Source organism: Gymnoscopelus microlampas (genome assembly GCF_963454915.1).
Source record: "Gymnoscopelus microlampas genome assembly, chromosome: 22".
In the NCBI taxonomy this organism is placed as follows: domain Eukaryota; kingdom Metazoa; phylum Chordata; class Actinopteri; order Myctophiformes; family Myctophidae; genus Gymnoscopelus; species Gymnoscopelus microlampas.
Genome location: NC_139959.1, coordinates 18,002,487 through 18,020,109, shown reverse-complemented (window position 1 = coordinate 18,020,109; position 17,623 = coordinate 18,002,487). Strand labels below are relative to the sequence as shown.

General features: G+C 42.2%; 1 protein-coding gene across 2 annotated transcripts; it reads left to right on the top strand.

The window, feature by feature from the left end:
* Positions 1-692: 692 nt before the first annotated feature.
* LOC311039219 (scavenger receptor cysteine-rich type 1 protein M130-like) lies at positions 693-7,686 on the top strand. Of its 2 annotated transcripts, none has more exons than XM_084048890.1 (7): positions 693-822; positions 3,375-3,665; positions 3,846-4,136; positions 4,653-5,201; positions 5,637-5,743; positions 6,222-6,665; positions 6,954-7,686. In XM_084048890.1, the coding sequence occupies exons 1-6, from the start codon at positions 780-782 to the stop codon at positions 6,348-6,350; spliced, it is 1,410 nt and encodes a 469-aa protein (XP_083905016.1). In that variant the 5' UTR covers positions 693-779; the 3' UTR covers positions 6,351-6,665; positions 6,954-7,686. The 2 variants fall into 2 exon arrangements, with proteins under 2 accessions (XP_083905016.1, XP_083905017.1); XM_084048891.1 differs by lacking the exon at positions 693-822 and adding an exon at positions 1,707-1,772.
* Positions 7,687-17,623: the final 9,937 nt, after the last annotated feature.

Here is a 17,623-nt window from a genome sequence, read left to right as displayed (position 1 = left end):
CTACCTATAGTATACCTATATCCTTTATTCAAAAGATATTGTTTCCTTCTTGTTCTTCCTTTTTCTAGTTATTGATTTTATTCTTTGTTGTAGATTGCGCAAGGCAGACATGAAATGTGTGGCCAATACAATCACGTGAATAAATGCAAATGTCATTAAAAACAGCCAATATTCCAGTATTGGTTATAACAGCCAGTATACATTCCCTGTGTAAAAATAAAACTGTGCCTTCAGTATAGAACATATGCAGCAACCATGGGCAGCAGCAGAGGTCAATTTCGAAACCACTCATTTGTGATGCAACAAAATTGTTGCAATACGTTGCAGAGAGTCATTGCAGCGGCCTGAATTTTCCCTGTTGCAGGTCAGTGCAGTTTGGGGTCTCTGCAAGTGGTACACACCAATGTGTTGCATTTGCTAAATCATTGGTGTGGACTGGGATTAAGAAATTAGCCTTTATCTAGATACAGTATAGATAGACAGCCAGTCAGACAGACAGACACTCAGAGACTTAAATCTATAGGGGTATATTTAAAGGAAGTTGCACCACTGTTTTCCGCTCACTCTTGTGGTCAGCTATTCAGACCGTTGTGTGTTCCTCTCGTCTTTTCACACCTTCCTGTAAGTAAGAACGTTGTGACTCTGCAGAGAAACCACACGTTAAAAAAAAGAACCCTGTCAAAAGTAAAGAGCTTTAAGGCAGGAAGTCGTGTTCGGTGAAGACTGCAGTCTCTGGACAACAGCATCACAACCCACGTCGCTGGTAGCTACAGTCAAACATGAACAAATTATTGATAATGCTCGCTTTGGTCTGGAACTCAGGTACAGTACGATTCTGTTTTTAATGGTGCATGTTGGTTTGATGTCTATCTACTTATAACAAAGTATATATACATTGCAGTATTGATACTTTTACTTAAACATATGTAAGTACTTCTTCCATCACAGGGTAAAGGTACAGTAAATAGCGAAGATGTAATGTAAAAACATGATATTTAGACAGTGATTGCTGGATACTTTCCCTGAATACCTATACTGTATATTTTATCAGACACGACTGTGTGACCGTGAGGTTTAAAGAAGTCACACAGGTTAAAAACATGTTTTTTGAGGTGCAGAATGCACAACACTGCAGGCAGTGTGCAGGCTGAATCCTATTCACACTGCCACAGCACTCAACTTACCATGAAATGCTGATCTCTGCAGAGATAACAATCTCACCACCTAGCATCAATTCACTTTTACTCGTATACCTGCTCCGAACTACGAGTGAGGACCATCTCTCATAACAAGCTGTCCTCTTTCTCAAGAGACAAGTAACCCAAAATACCAACTTAGGCCAATATTGATGAAAACATATATATTTTTAGGCTTGATGTGGATTTGTGAACGATTTAGACAATTAGCAGTTAGCAATTATTTTGCTTTGTGTCTGTGTGTGTGTGTGTGTGTGTGTGTGTGTGTGTGTGTGTGTGTGTGTGTGTGTGTGTGTGTGTGTGTGTGTGTGTGTGTGTGTGTGTGTGTGTGCGTGCGTGTGCGTGTGCGTGTGTGTGTGTATCTGGAGTGGATCTCACAAACCGCTACATAAATCAGCACCAAAATGCTTGTGCACACTCCCAGTACACTACATTCTCTATTTTGTTTTCTTCATTCACATAATATGTTATGCTTTTTGAAATATTTGAAGAGAGGTAGAGGCCGCACACCATTGCCCAGGTAAAGGACTGACTTTATGTGCGACAACGTTTCGATCCTCGCAGGATCTTCATCAGGTCAGTAAAAAAATGCACACATGTTTCAATCATTTTTAACCCTTGTCCTCCAACTTCTGTTCCTCCCCCACTGTGTGCCAACCCCACACACAGCAGGTGATTGATTGATTGATTGATTGATTGATTGATTGATTGATTGATTGATTGATTGATTGATTGATTGATTGATTGATTGTTGAAAATGTTATTAGGCAAAAAGAATGTAAAACATCACAATTACATTAATAATACTTTTGTCTAAAAGGTCCGTCCAAAAAAGTCCTTGCTGACTTGTTTCCGTTGGGGTCCTTGAAGACTCGTGAGACTCATCACCCCTGAGGAACTGGGAATTTGACATACCAGAATATACAATGTACACAACTATTAATACAGGATTACAGAATACACAATACAAATTAAAAAACAGTTTAAAAAAGGTAATGGCCTATTTAAGTATATGGGTTGTCACCTGACTGCAACCTTTTCTGAAACTCCATTCAATACCATATTCATGTGAATCATGACAGTATAGACAAATTGAAAGTAAACCAGAATGCAGGTCCACAGAAGCACCGTAACCCATGGGACTATTTTCTACTCCAGAAGGATCAATATACTTCAACAAGGCAACAGATTACTTATTCAGAGAGAGATGTAATTATGAATCTAAAACTGATTTTACACTTGGCTGCATGCTGAAAATAGCCGATCTACAAGCTCACAACGCGTCGCAGTGCGACGAGTGGTGAGCTTGTAGATCTGCTATTTTCAGAGCGCAGCCAAACATACACCCGAGCGCAGCCACACATAGAATGAATGTCTTTAAAAAGTCTTAGTTCTACTGGATTTCTTCTCCACTAGTCACTCCCTAACGTTTTTGTCTAGTTTTTATTTGTTGACGAAATTGTCAATATATTTAGTCATCATAGCTTAGTTTTTATTTAGTTTTTATTTAGTTTTCATCAGTGAAAAAAAGGCGGTGGACAAACATTTTTCGTCATAGTTTTTAGTCAACGAAATCAACTATCAGGAACATCTAAGAAAGTACTTTTTGTTGCTGGAGGTAAATCTGATTTAACCAGCATGTTTCTTATATTGGGGGGTCGTTTATACACTACCTTAGGGGTCTCCTTAAAGACATTGCATAGTTGTGGATTTGTGCATTATTCTGGTATGTCAAATTCCCAGTTCCTCAGGGGTGATGAGTCTCACCTGCTGTTTGTGGGGGTGGCACACAAGTTGGGACACAATGGTTCAAAATGATTGAAATTAGTATGCATTTTTATACTGACCTGCGAGGATCAAAACATTGTCGCAAATAAAGTAAATCCTTTACCTGGGAAATGGTGTGCGGGCTCTTCATATTGGTTTTATTGGCCTAGCAGCCACCATAAATAGGTATGTTTTGAAATATTTAACATACATTTCATAATTGAAGTCAATGGGGGCTGAAACCTTGCCCAATTGATGTCACAGGCTGGCCACATGAAGTTAGAGATCGAAATGGGTGTCACGCCATTCCCATGTGGCTGCCGAGATCCACATTAGGTTTTTACGTTTTACATTCATTTTATGCTGAAATTAATATTACATTTGAATGCTTATTCCTATGTCTCTATATAGACTCTCATGGTGTCGGGTTGGTAGGAGGAACATGTCACTTTACTGGTAGACTGGAGATGAAACACCCAGCACACTGGAGACCAGTGGATGGTTGGACCTGGAACCAGAAGTCACCAGGTGTAGTGTGTAGACAGCTGGACAGGGGCTCTGCGGTTTCCATAAAAGCTGTTTCTACACATAAGACTGTATGGATGATTCCACCTACCTGTGTTGGGTCTGAGTCTTCACTGAGAGTATGTGGAACAAATAAGTTCTTTACCTCCACCTCTAGACTGGAGTTGATCTGTTCAGGTAACAATGATGGCAATACTATTTACAGTCATCTCTCTCTCTCTCTCTCTCTCTCTCTCTCTCTCTCTCTCTCCTCTCTCTCTCTCTCTCTCTCTCTCTCTCTCTCTCTCTCTCTCTCTCTCTTTATCTATCTATCTATCTATCTATATTTTTACTGCTTATTTTCTTGTCTATGTGCAGAGTCTAATGGTGGCAGGTTGGTGGGAGGAACCAGTCACCGTGGTAGACTGGAGATGAAATACCAGAGGGCGTGGAGACCAGTGGATGATTATTACTCCAAATATAAGTCATCATCTGTAGAGTTTGGCCAGCTGGAATATGTCTCTGCTGTAGAAGAATGGAATTCTGGTTCTACACATCAACATGTATGCTTGGTTACATCTGACTGTGTTGAATCTGAAACATCACTGATTGAATATGGAACAAAGCAGTCTAGTACTTCCACTGGCAGACTGGATGTGATCTATTCAGGTGAGAAACAATGACTTCAACAATGGCAGTTATCTGGCTCTCATTGCATCTACCTGTCTACCTATCTATCTATCTATCTATCTATCTATCTGGTCTCTCTCTCTGTCTCTCTCTCTCTCTCTCTCTCTCTCTCTCTCTCTCTCTCTCTCTCTCTCTCTCTCTCTCTCTCTCTCTCTCTCTCTCTCTCTCCTTCCTTCTGACTGGACTGGTAAAGGCACGGCTCAGGGTAGAACATTCCTACTTTAAGATGGTGGACAATCTGGAGGCTTTCTGTGTACAGTGGGCATTAGGGGGAGTATTGTGCACAGTGGGAGACAATGATGATTTTTTCCCCCCTCTTTCTGATCTGGGTTTTGAGGCTGGTTGGGTCTCTGTTTTAGTTTGTTTTCCTTTAGTTTTCTATACGTCAGGCATGTAGTTTAGGTCCTGGTTATGGTCTGTATTACCCATGCAGTGCGTATAATTTTCAAATCTCTCTCTCTCTCTCTCTCTCTCTCTCTCTCTCTCTCTCTCCAGAGTCAGTAAGGTTGGTGAATGGACATAGTTTGGGTTCAGGCAGACTGGAGGAGAATTCTAATCAGTCATTGGTCTCTGTGTGTGAAGTTGACTTAAAGCAACAAGGGGACTTTGACCAGCTCTCTACAGGGGTAGTCTGTAGGGAGCTTGGTTGTGGGGCTGTTTCACTCTATGGAGAAGTAGAGGCTCCGATGTGGTCCAAAGAGTCCTCTTTGGTCCAAGAGTTCAGTCTCCTGGACTGTGGAACCTCAGGTTCAACTAGAAACTCCTGTTCACCTGACAACACTGTGGAACCAGTCACAGAGACCAGTCACTGTACTGGTAGACTGGAGGTGAAAGACCAGGGAGAGTGGAGACCAGTGGATTGTTACTTATGGGACCATTCATCATCTGCAGTGTACAGACACTTGGGTTGTGGCCCTGATGTTTCATCAAAACGGATTTCGGGTTCTACACATCAACCTGTATGGAAAATTACAGCTCCCTCTGTTATGTCTGAATCGTCACAGCGTGGAACTTTCACTGACACACAGACAACGATCCGTTCAGGTATTAAACAAGGACTTCAACAATGACAGTTATCTCTCTCTCATTTTATCTATCTATCTATCTATCTATCTATCTATCTATCTATCTATCTATCTATCTATCTATCTATCTATCTATCTATCTATCTATCTATCTATCTATCTATCTATCTATCTATCTATCTATCTATCAATCAATCAACTTACCTACCTACCCAGCCACCCACCCATCCATCTTTCCATACATCCATCCTCCCCTCTAACCATCACAGGGAACCTGAATGAAATTAACCATGAAAGAAAATGAATCTCAATTAAACAGTCACACGTGAAAGTGACATGGATTCAGACATTTTCAGGGAATCAATTGAATAAATATTTTCATGTGAATTGAGGGACGTTCCTTACGTGAAGTTTAGTGATGGTTTTAATCCAACATATTTATTTTATCGGACAGATTCCTTCTTCACAGCCTCTCATCTGAAAGCTTTCCTCATCACCACTGGAGTCTTACTGGTGGTATGCTTGATTCTGCTCGCCATTATCCTCTATCATTGGTGGAAGGTAATGTACTATACATGTCTTTCTTTACTCAATACTAGATTGGAATGTAAATTAGATCATTAGACTGCTGTGACAGATCTGACCCTATATATCATCGCTGTCGGGCAGAAACCTTGTATCTCCATATTTCAACCTTTTATGTGTTTTGCATAGATTGATGCCCTACTTTGTAATACAACAGTGTCATGCAAAACTAGCGAAATAGCCGATCTACTGTAGAAGCTCACAGCGCGTTGCATCGCCAGGCATTGTGAGCCTGTAGATCTGCAATTTTTGCTATTTTGGAAGTAAAACGTTGTGAAATGTGTCTATGGGTTTTATAAATATTAAACCAATGAAAAATATTAACAAGAGCTTGTGACTAAATAATAACTACCTTTGGAGCACAGGTTATTTTTTTAATTTCCTGAAAAGTAACGGTTTTGGACATACAACATTTCCATGCAAGTTAAATTTGGTTGCTGCTGTGTTTCTCCAGGCCACCAGAGAGTATAATGCAGTAATGCAGAAGATAAGATGGAGGATGACTGTAACCAAAAACAATAGGATGAAACCAAGACAAACCTCTGAATTCCAACGGAGAAGTGAATATGGCTACAGAATATAACAGATTCTGTCACCCCACTGTGACAACATTTTTCAGACAGACAAATCAGCGGAAAATCTTCTTTGTTCGACACCTGTCTATGTATACGCTCTCATGAGATCTGGCATGTATGGTCGTATTCATGTTGGGTGACCATATACCATTTCATATGATTGGCGAGGCTTGGAAAACGGTATCTTCTCTATCACGGATCTTTGATATATCCTTGTTGGTTCCAATACTGAAGCCAGACTGAGTGAAGAGTCAGTTGAACAGGACCCAGAAGAGGATCTCGCATACATCACATAATTAACTGTACATTAAATGAAACATTGCGTTAGCAGGGGCGGACTGGCCATTTGGCTTTTTTTTTAAATATATTTTTGCTCCTGTTTTAGGATTATTAGGGTCATTTTCGGGTTGCGCAGCCCAATTATTAGTTACGGTAATGTTTGGGCTGGGATGTTTTTCAGTAAAAGTGGTGGTATTAAGGACGTGCGTTTGTATGTGCCTCGGCGGAGTGGGGGCGGTAGAGTATCTGCTATCTGCGCGCCGGTTTGGTGGGCCGGTCTTGGCCAAAATGCCAGGGCTGAATTTTAGTCCCAGTCCGGCCCTGTGCGTTAGTTCATGCAGGGCACAGGAGCCATACACACCTCAGCTGTAATCAGCTGGCAGTCTGCTAATTGCTTTCAATCAGCCACACTTTTCTACACACCAATCACACCTCATTCCCTCAACAAGGCGGTCCATTTAAATGCGGCTTCCTCCTACACTAGATCTCTACGCCACATGCTGCTGCTGCTGCTGGCAAAGCTTGCTTCCACCACCCCAGCCTCCACCTTATAGTTCAGTCTTGCATTACTCAAACGTTTAAACTGAATGTTAAACTGGAATTCATGTGTGCATGGCTTTAAAGTAAACTGAAATTCAGTGTTTGCATGGTTCTAAACGGAATTCAATGCTCTGCGGCTTTAATGTTAAACTGCATTCAAGTTTGCATGACTCAGTTAATCTGATTGAATGTCTTGCTATGGGCCCGCTCTTGAACACCTTTGGGGGATTTTGATAGCGTGCTGCTTAGCAAATTTTGGGGAACATCTTAAGAGCGGAGCGATTAACACAAAGTTTAACTGTATTCCATGTGTTGCAATAAATGGTTAAATCTACTTATGATGTGAGTGAACCTCAGTCAGGTTTGAACATTAAAGAACATCAAAGATCAAACCTGGAAGATACCATTATTCGAAAGGAAGTACAAATAATCAATCACGATTACATTCTATTTCATGATTTTATGCTATGTTGATGAATTGAACATAGGATCACAATGGAAACAAGTCCCCAGGACTTTTTTGTGTTATCCTTTTAGCCCAAATGTATGACTGTACCTCATACTGTTTGCATTTCTGTCTAATAAAGTATTCAATCAATCAATCAATCAATCTATGTCATGTTAAAGCTCTATAACATTTATTTGAAGTAATTTTTGAGCGTTCAAGGTATTCACGTCTGCTCAAAGGGATAGCTGCAATACAGGACCTTCATACGGATTTCTGAAAGGAACACACAGTAATTGGAGTGCTCAGTTATTTCTTGAGTGAGTGAATGTGAATGTAAAGCCACTGTGGGACTTTTATCTATCCTGTGGGAAGAGGCGCATATTAAACCAACAGTGTCCCTAATGTGTGATGTCCTTTCTAGTTAGCTACTGTATGCTCAATTCTCATGGCTCTTGATGAGGGAGCTGACATAAATTATTCTATGACTCACTTCTCTCTTCCCTACCTCTTTATCTCTTATGCTAATCACATTGGTGTCTAATTGGTTCCAATTGTCCAAAAAATGCTGATGCCTGTCTGTTTTCCCAGCAGTGTCCAGGTTGAGGCCCATCAGTGTGATAGTTTCCACCTGAGGAGGGAGTGGCTTTCTGGCAGCCTCCTCTATTTTAGTTGCTGTTCTGGCAGAGTTCACTCTCAATTCACATACAATTAAATATTAAATATAAATGGGAATAAATAAGTGTTAACAGAGCTGTGTTACATTGCAAGGGAAGACTACGAAACTGTATAAATTGCACATTTTCAGTCAGAAATATTTACTGTATACATCCATATAGGAAAGGTTAGCTTGGTATAAACTTTTGAAAGTTGACAGCAGTATGTCAATATATAAAAACTTCACGACAAATAGCAGTAATTTATCCAAATATAATTAAAGGTACAAAGAGAGAAAGCAGCGCATCTGTTTGGCTGGAGTCAAAATCCCCAATCAAGGTGCTCTTTGGTACAACTGGGTGAGTGAAAAAGTAGATGCAAAAAAAGGATGAGACCAAGGCACTCTTGTGGAAAAGTTAAAAAGCCTTTAATAGTCTGTCTGGCTAATGCATAGCAAGAATTTTAATTTAAAACATGCTTCTTAATCGAATAAGTAATTTATGGAATATTCGCTAAGAAAATAATCAATAGTTGCAGCCGTATAGCGGCAGAGCAGCCAAGGCCAGCTGTGTTGCCAGGTCTGCTTATAACAATTTACAATTAATTCATTAATTTAGCAGACGCTCTTAATCCAGAGCGACTGGATTGAGCGACACCACTAGAATGACAGAAGCTGTTCGGGCTTTGGTAAAGTACAGTAGAAAACTAGACGCGTCGCAATTGGCAATTGCAAAGTGTGGTTGCGCCCACGCCGGTCGGGACTCGAGTAATACGCCGGGAGGAATACCGTCGGAGACTGCGCCAATTACATTGTCACGTCACTCCTGAGATCGCTTGCGTTTAATTTTGAAGGGACTGACCCCCCCAAAAATCATGTTTTTGCATCAAGCGGTGACATTTTGCGCATTTAAGGCGCCCCCTATGGGTCAAAGTGGAAATGCTTTTGGGGATTGGTTTAGTATACAACTCTTGACATGTGATTCAAATTTGGGATTGACCGGACGTTTCGTTCGTGATTTAAGGCATTTTTGGTCAAACGGGCCCCTCCCGCTAACTTTGGAAGCCATTTACGGACGAATGGTACGGACTATCAAAATGCCGCTTGGATAGGTATATCGTATGGGTCCATAGATCACGTGTACCGATTTTTGTGAGATTTGGGGAAAAAAATTAGGAAAAGGAGCAAAAAGTGTGTTTTGAAGAAAATTCAAAATGGCGGAAAATCTATCCTGACGCAAATGGGCGTGGCCTATATGGGGAGATGCGTTGTGACCCAAGGAATCCAGGGAAAACGAAAATTTGATTTTACGACCTACGGTTCAAGAGTTATGGGCCAAAAGGTAAAAAGGGCTGTTATAGCGCCACCATGTGGCCGAATGGTGTGATTATTTTCATAATAATTTTGCAAAAAACTATTAACCTCCCCTCCAATTCTTGTAACTGTAGCCTTTACGGTTTCCGAGAAAAAAATACTTGAATGGGAGTTTTTGCAATTCCCATTAAAGTGGATGGGGATATTTAATGCACAAATAAATCAATATCAAAAAATCTATCCAGACGCAAATGGGCGTGGCCTATATGGGGAGATGCGTCGTGACCCAAGGAATCCAGGTGAAAATTTTGATTTTAGGACCTACGGTTCAAGAGTTACAGGCCAAAACGTAAAGGGGGCTGTTATAGCGCCACCATGAGGCCGAATGGTTTGATATTTTTTTAAAGAATTTCGGAGAAAATTATGAACCTCCCCTCCAAATGTGGTAACTCTAGCTCTTACGGTTTTTGAGAAAAAAATACTTGAATTTGATTTTTTTCACTTTAACATTAAAGTGGATGGGGAAATTTAATGCACTAATAAATCAATATCAATTAAACTATGCAACCAATCTCTTAGCAAAATACAAGCGCACGATTCCCGATTTAGACGGTGATTTTGACATATGGCATGACATTGGGGAAAAACTGTGGGAGGAGTAGCGGTTTGAAATAAAGTGAATCTATAAATAAAGAAAGCTATAGAGTACTATAGTCTGGTTGCCCTGTTGGGCAACCACACTAACTAGAATTTTCGCAATTCTGGGAAATTGCAAAGTGTGGTTGCGCCGTCGCGGGTCACGCCGGGACGCGAGGGATACGCCGGGAGGAATACCGTCGGAGGCCGCGCGACGCGCCATTTGAATTCGGTGCCAATCAGATCCCGCGTTCGTGATACGTGCCGTTTTCATTTTAAGAAATAGGCCCCTGCCACAAAAGAAACAGGCCCCTCCCATAAATGTAAAAGGCCAATCGTATTGTCACGTCACTCCTGAGATCACTTGCGTTTCATTTTGAGAGGATTGATCCCCTCAAAAATCTAATGTTTTTGCATCAAACGGTTACGTTTTGCGCATTTGTGGCGCCCCCTATGGATCAAAGTGGAAATGCTTTTGGGGATTCGTTGAGTAAACCACCCTCAACATGTGATTCAAATTTGGGATTGACCGGACGTTTCGTTCGTGATCTTTGGCATTTTTGGTAAAACTGTTTTTTTTTAAGTGTATCTATAAAGGAAGAATACAGTTTATCTATTACTATAGTCTGGTAAGGTTGCACACTAATAAACTGGTAAATACAGTATTAACCTCCTGCAAGAAAAAAATAACACATGTGACCATTACAGGACAGGGTGAAGGGGGCTATGGTTAGTGTTAACATTTCGTTAACATAAACAACTTCTTTTTACAGCGTGGCCGTGCTTAATTTGTAAATTAGGTGCCGGAGCTCATGAACTCGTTGGTCTCTCTCTGTCTCTCTCTCTCTCTCTCTCTCTCTCTCTCTCTCTCTCTCTCTCTCTCTCTCTCTCTCTCTCTCTCTCTCTCTTTCTCTCTCTCTCTCTCTCTCTCTGACCTCTCCGCAACTAGCATAGTCCTACCTCACTCAGACCACCCGGCTCAATTTTTCAAACAGCGAATAATAAAGTGGTTATTGTGAAGATTTACGAACCTACAGTAACTCAGTTTAATTTAATCCACGGTTCCTTTCCTTTGCAGGAAGGGACATTAAGGGGGAAATGTAAAAGATTAATTAATAATAAATAGCCTAGATAAAAACATATTGTATTGTATTGTGCACTTGAGGTGACGGTACGCCTTCTAGAGGTAGCGAAGCACAGGAGAGAGGTTCCGGAGCCGAGCTTCGGCAAGCTCCGGCATTAATTAAGCCCTGCAGCGTGGCACTGAAGGGGCCAGCCATCTAGAACTGCCGTGGTTTCAGAGTGGCGTAGAGAGAGAGAGTGGTGGCAAATCGGTTCACTCCAATGGACCAATTTTTTCACAGCCATTTCCGATTATGAAGCTTCTGCTCAGTTCCCTTTAGTTATGTGGTGCACTTTGAAAACGTAAGACGTTTAAAGCAATGAACAACAGTAACACGCTTGTTAACCAAGTTAACAAGGTAATGTTGGTTTAAATATGTCAACAGGCAGGTGCAGCCGTTTTTTCCCCTTAAAGGAGTAGTTCACCCCAAAAAATACTTGTTTTCCATCAATTACACACCCCATGAAGCATTGAATTTACATGGACATTCCTACACAGAGAAATCAAAGAGCAGTTGTGTACCTTAAAAGGTACAAAGGCTTTGTAGCCCCCACAGTACCCTAGTAGAGTACAGAACTGTACCTTTAAAATTGGTACATTTTTGTACCTCTAAAAGAGTATTTCTGTAACCCTAGTGCAACACTGTACCTTCTTGTTCGTACCTCTGAAAGAGCATTTATGTACCCCGAGTGGCAACATTGTACCTAATTGTTCTGTGTAGCTCTAAAAGAGCATTTCTGTACCCCGAGTGGCAACATTGTACCTTCTTTTCAAATTATTGGCTTATAGGGCCTACAGTAAACCAATAATTTGATGACCGACGGTCTCTCTGGTTGGAGACTCAAAGTCTAAGATGCTTTAGCATTTTCCCACCGGTAATCAAATTATTGGCTTAGGAATGCGACAAAAAGAAATGCCATGATTTCAATGCTTCATGGGGTTTGTTATTGATAAAAAATAAGTAATTTTATGGGTGAACTACTCCTTTAAGGCTGTATTTTATCCTGCTATTGTGAAGCACGGCGCAACCCTGTTTTGAAAAGCGCTTTATAAATGAACTTCATTCATCACTCTGTTGCCTCTCGGAGAGTGTTAAAATAAATAGCCAATGTACAAGCTCACGAGGCGTCGTTGTGAGCTTGTGGGTCGCCGTTTATCGTACGATTCAGTATATAGGGCTTTAGTGGTTATGGAGGGGCTCCCCAAGCTCATGGGGACGTGATGGATGTAGGGCCCGGAGATCCCTATGAGGAGGCTTTGTAGAGAAGTGGTGGAAAGTAACTAAGTACTCAAGCACAAGTACAATTTTGAGGTACCTTTACTTTACCTGAGTATTTCCAATTTTCTGTACTTTTACTTCTACTCCGCTACATCTCAGAGGCAAAATATTGTACTTTTACTCCGCCACAATTATTTGCAAACTTTTGTTACTAGTTACTTTGTAGATTTTGATTATTATTACAAAACATGCATCAACCACTTCAGCCCTATGTACTGTACATTTCGGCCATTTGAAAATAGCCGATCTACAATATAGCCGATCTACAATGCGTTGCGATGCGACGCATTGTGAGCTTGTAGATATGCTATTTTCAACATATTTTTCATACATTTTATACATTTATCTCTTCTTACTACTTTTTCCACCACTGTCTGTTGTAGAGGCAGATACAGCGCTGCCTGCAGGTGGAAGAGGGGATGCATGATGTCATGGTAACACTCAGGGTAGGTGTTTCTGTAGAGATTTGCCAGAATAATTCTATTATACATGGAGGAGCGAGAGCACATGGAGCATGCATGATGGAGGGAGGGAAGGAGGGGTGGAGGGAGGGAGGGGTGGAAGGAGGGAAGGTGGCCGGGAAATGGATGAGATCAGACAAACCATGGCGAACGAATCGCCTGAGCTGGCTGAGTTTTAATTGTGTGTGTGTGTGTGTGTGTGTGTGTGTGTGTGTGTGTGTGTGTGTGTGTGTGTGTGTGTGTGTGTGTGTGTGTGTGTGTGTGTGTGTGTGTGTGTGTGTGTGTGTGTGTGTGTGTGTGTGTCTGCATGTGTGTGTGTCTGCATGTGTGTGTCTGCATGTGTGTGTTAGAGAGGGTGGTTCAGCCTCATGCTTTAGTTCAGTTCATCGACTGGAAGCTGTGCATCATTCAGACACTGATGTATAGGCCTACCTCTGCTCACCTCTGTCTGTCTGTCTGCCTGCCTGCCTGCCTGCCTCTCTCTCTCTCTCTCTCTCTCTCTCTCTCTCTCTCTCTCTCTCTCTCTCTCTCTCTCTCTCTAATTTTTTTCAATTCAATTCAAAGGAGCTTTATTGGCATGAGAAAACATACGTTTACATTGCCGAAGCAAAAGTGGAACAAAACAATACAATGTATGTCCAATTGAATATTAAATATAAATGGGAATAAATAAATGTGTAAACAGAGCTGTGTTACATTGCAACTCTCTCTCTCTCTCTCTCTCTCTCTCTCTCTCTCTCTCTCTCTCTCTCTCTCTCTCTCTCTCTCTCTCTCTCACTAGCATTCTCACCACTCCATCTTCTCCCCAGTCACCTGTCCCTGCTTGGCTGCTTACAGTACATTGTTGTTGTGTGTGTGTGTGTGTGTGTGTGTGTGTGTGTGTGTGTGTGTGTGTGTGTGTGTGTGTGTGTGTGTGTGTGTGTGTGTGCGTGCAACGTGCGTGCGTGGGGGCTCTCAGCTTTTGTCAGATTTAACCAGATTTAACCAACAGAGAGTTGGTGCATGTGCAGATAAAATGGCACGTCTGCCACGGTAATCAATCAATCAATAAACACAGCATATGCACCATCAAAGCATCCTCTGTCTGTCATTTCAATACGTTTTCACAGTACTGTTTTGTTGTTGTTTTTACTAGACAAAAATAAAAAAAAATATCAACATCAATATATCAACATCAGATTGTTTCAATTTCAGCCACAAAGATAGCAATACTTCATCAGTTTCAAAAAATGTATTTTAATATCATCATAATAAAGCTGTACTAGACATTTTTGTCCGACCTTGTAATGTGCCTCTGCAGATGTTTTTTCTTTTTTGCCATTGGCAGCAGGGCTCTCTGTAGCCCCGACGTTGACTGGCTGCAGCAGTTGTTTTCATACAAAATGTTGGTCTCAGTCCAAAAAACACTTCAAAATCAGGACGAGCGCATTCAGCCAGAGGAACAAGTAGCTGGTTAGCAGCTGTGTTGTTTTTGGCCATTTACAAAGGTCAGGGTGATTATTTGAAGCAAATTGAAGGACCCTATTACACACACTTCTCTTTCTCCATCCCTCCACCGTCATCCCTCCTTTTCTGCCCCAAATCACAGTTCCTGATCTCTCGATGAGTGTTCTCTCACTCATCATTTTGTGTTCCTTCCTCTGCTTTCACCTTGATTGGAGCATTGAACACTTTGCTGTCCTGTTCAGTAATCACTTCAAGGACACACACACACACACACACACACACATACACACACACACACACACACACACACACACACACACACACACACACACACACACCTTTTAATCACCTGTAATTCCAAATATGTGATTCACATTTTTTGGATCTTATTAATACAGCACACTTTAAGTCATCCTGAGAAGATGTGTGTGGTCTTCTGCTTCTCTTGCTTGATTTTGCATTTGGTTTCTTGCCAGGTGTGAAGGCCTACTGATTACTAATACACTGCACCCTGCGGCAGTATTACAAAGACAAACAGCTCCAGCAGTAATTGCACAGCAGCAGAATTAAATGAAGCCATGTCTTACCTTGATTAGTAGCTAGACTAAAATTCTGCTGTATTCGATGTATGTTATTAATGAAATGTCTCTGTGGTGTGGTACTGTTAATTTGCACATGCATTACAGCAAGATGGCACATCACGTTTTAAAAAGGCCAACAGGAGAATGATTTTTTGGACTTGGACAATCAGGACAATCAGGAACCGTTAAAAACAACGTTCGACAAACATACCCCCCCCCCCTACAAGAACACTGTGTCTGTACTGCATGTGTGATGTGTGATGTGTGTGTGTGTGTGTGTGTGTGTGTGTGTGTGTGTGTGTGTGTGTGTGTGTGTGTGTGTGTGTGTGTGTGTGTGTGTGTGTGTGTGTGTGTGTGTGTGTGTGTGTGTGTGTGTAAATGCCCAGATTCAGTAGGTCAGTAATCTCTCAACACAGATTCTGCTAACAGAACCTTTGAGTAAAAGTACCTCAAAATTGTACTTAAGTACAGTACTTGAGTAAATGTACTTGAGTAAATAGTTACTTTACACCACTGACGGCAGCTTCACTAATCCACCGCGGTTCTGGGGCCTTGGTTTATTCCTACTAACAACACTACATGTTCAGGGCAGTGGTGCTGACTGTCGTGAGATATTAGACAGAGAGTAAAGAACTCATTGAAATGCTCATTGCTCATTGAAATGACTAGAAGCTCGCCCCCGCTACGCGGGGGCTCGCGTCTAGCCCGCGGCCACGCCCACGTAGCGCCCGCGGCCACTTGGCAACTCATATAAGTGGCGTAGCGTCATGAGGGCCAGTGGGGCCGTGGCTCGGTCAGTGAAGACCCTGTAGTGCGGATGATATGTGGCATAGAGGGGCAGATTGTAAATCCCCAGAGGAAACATCCGTGGGCTACCATTGGTTCAGCGATGTGTGCGGTCGCCCTGCGGCCCCTCCTCCTCCACCAATGTGCAGTATTGAGAGCCCTGACGTCACAACAATTGGAGCGATGGGCACTGCACTCTGGTTGGTTAGGGTACACCTAGGGCCCAGGTAGAACCCAGTTAAAGCCTGCATGGGCAAACCCAGTTAGGACCCGCCTTGGTCCCACATAAACATGGCTAGTTGGGGCCCACCTAAGGGCCAGGTAGAAGCTACTTATAGCCTGCATGGGCATCGCAGTTGGGACTGAAGTGGATGCCGCTGACATTGCTGACATGGGGTCCATATGGTTTAGCCCACCTTGAAACCATATGGGAACTACGCTGGCATGCTGGCTGGAATGCAAACGCTGCATCATACCTGTAGTGTTTAGTTTGATGTTGTGTGTGTAGCAGATATACCTGCAGTGTGTAGATCAATGTCCATATGAAAGTCAATGCCCAGCAGTGTTTTTTTTTCTCCAGCAGAGTTTCTAGTGTCTCTGTCTCTCTCTGGAAGAGGTTGCACATGAACTCTGCAGCCGCACTGAGGCGCTCCAACACAAACACTCTGACATTAAGCTGCTTCACACAACAAACATCAGCACCACGCTGCTGTTTGTCCAAAAGACACAATATCTCCTCTCCGACCGACGTCATATCGACAGCCGTACAGACTCCTTTTGACACATTTTACCTTGTTTATCCAGCTCTCACTGACTCTCCACATCGGTCTGTTATAGCGCCACCATGAGGCTGATTAGAGAAATCTCAAGTGGAATTTCTTCCTCGGCATAGTGGGAATGTGGGTGCAAAGTTGCACGGAAAGTGCATGCTGTGTTCATAATGTGAGGCATTTTGGTCCAAACGGAGCAGTCCTGCAGACTTTGGAAGCCATTTTAGCCAATCAGGATGGAATATGAAAAATCTGAAAGAGCCTTTTTTTAATGACTGTGGAGATACTGTGTACCGATTTGCGTGATGTTTGGGCAAAATATGTAGGAGTACTGTGAGAAAATGTGTTTAGCAAAAAGCGGCCTCCTGGTGGCACTGTAACAGGGCCATGTGAAAGAAATAGGGCAGAGGTTCTGAATTGGCATCCAGGGAGTGTGTGTGCACAGTTTCGCTGCGATCAAGTCAACGATGTGAGAGATTAGCTATCACAGACGGACGGACAGGGGGTGAAACATAGTCTTGCGCCATGCCTTTCGGCTTGGCGGAGACAATTAAAAAACGAAAGTAAAGGAAATGACCATTTCTGCAACAAAAGTAGTCAACAAACTATACTATAAAAACATGGGCCACATTGTCAAATAATCTAAGAAAGAGGCAATCATGTAGAAAATAGCCGATCTACAAGCTTACAAAGCCTCTCAACGTGAGGCGTTGCGAACTTGTAGATCGGCTATTTTCACAATATTTACTTGTGGAACGGAGTCAAACAGAATGGGGGGGTCCCCAGATCAAGTACGTTTATTTGGGGGGGGGGCGGCCTGAAAGGGTTGATAAGCACTGCTCTAATCTGAGCGAAATTATCTGAATTTACTACATGACCATAATGCAGCCTAACATGCGTAGCACGGGGCGGTCCTGCCATTACGTTAGTTACTGTAGTTGGTGTGGAGCTACATAGTTCTCCAGA

Excerpts from the sequence above, each read along its gene's own strand:
- LOC311039219 (XM_084048890.1), top strand. The coding sequence starts at position 780 with ATGAACAAATTATTGATAATGCTCGCTTTGGTCTGGAACTCAG. Across the intron at positions 3,666-3,845 it reads ACTGGAGTTGATCTGTTCAG|AGTCTAATGGTGGCAGGTTG; the intron begins GTAACAATGATG and ends GTCTATGTGCAG. Across the intron at positions 4,137-4,652 it reads ACTGGATGTGATCTATTCAG|AGTCAGTAAGGTTGGTGAAT; the intron begins GTGAGAAACAAT and ends CTCTCTCTCCAG.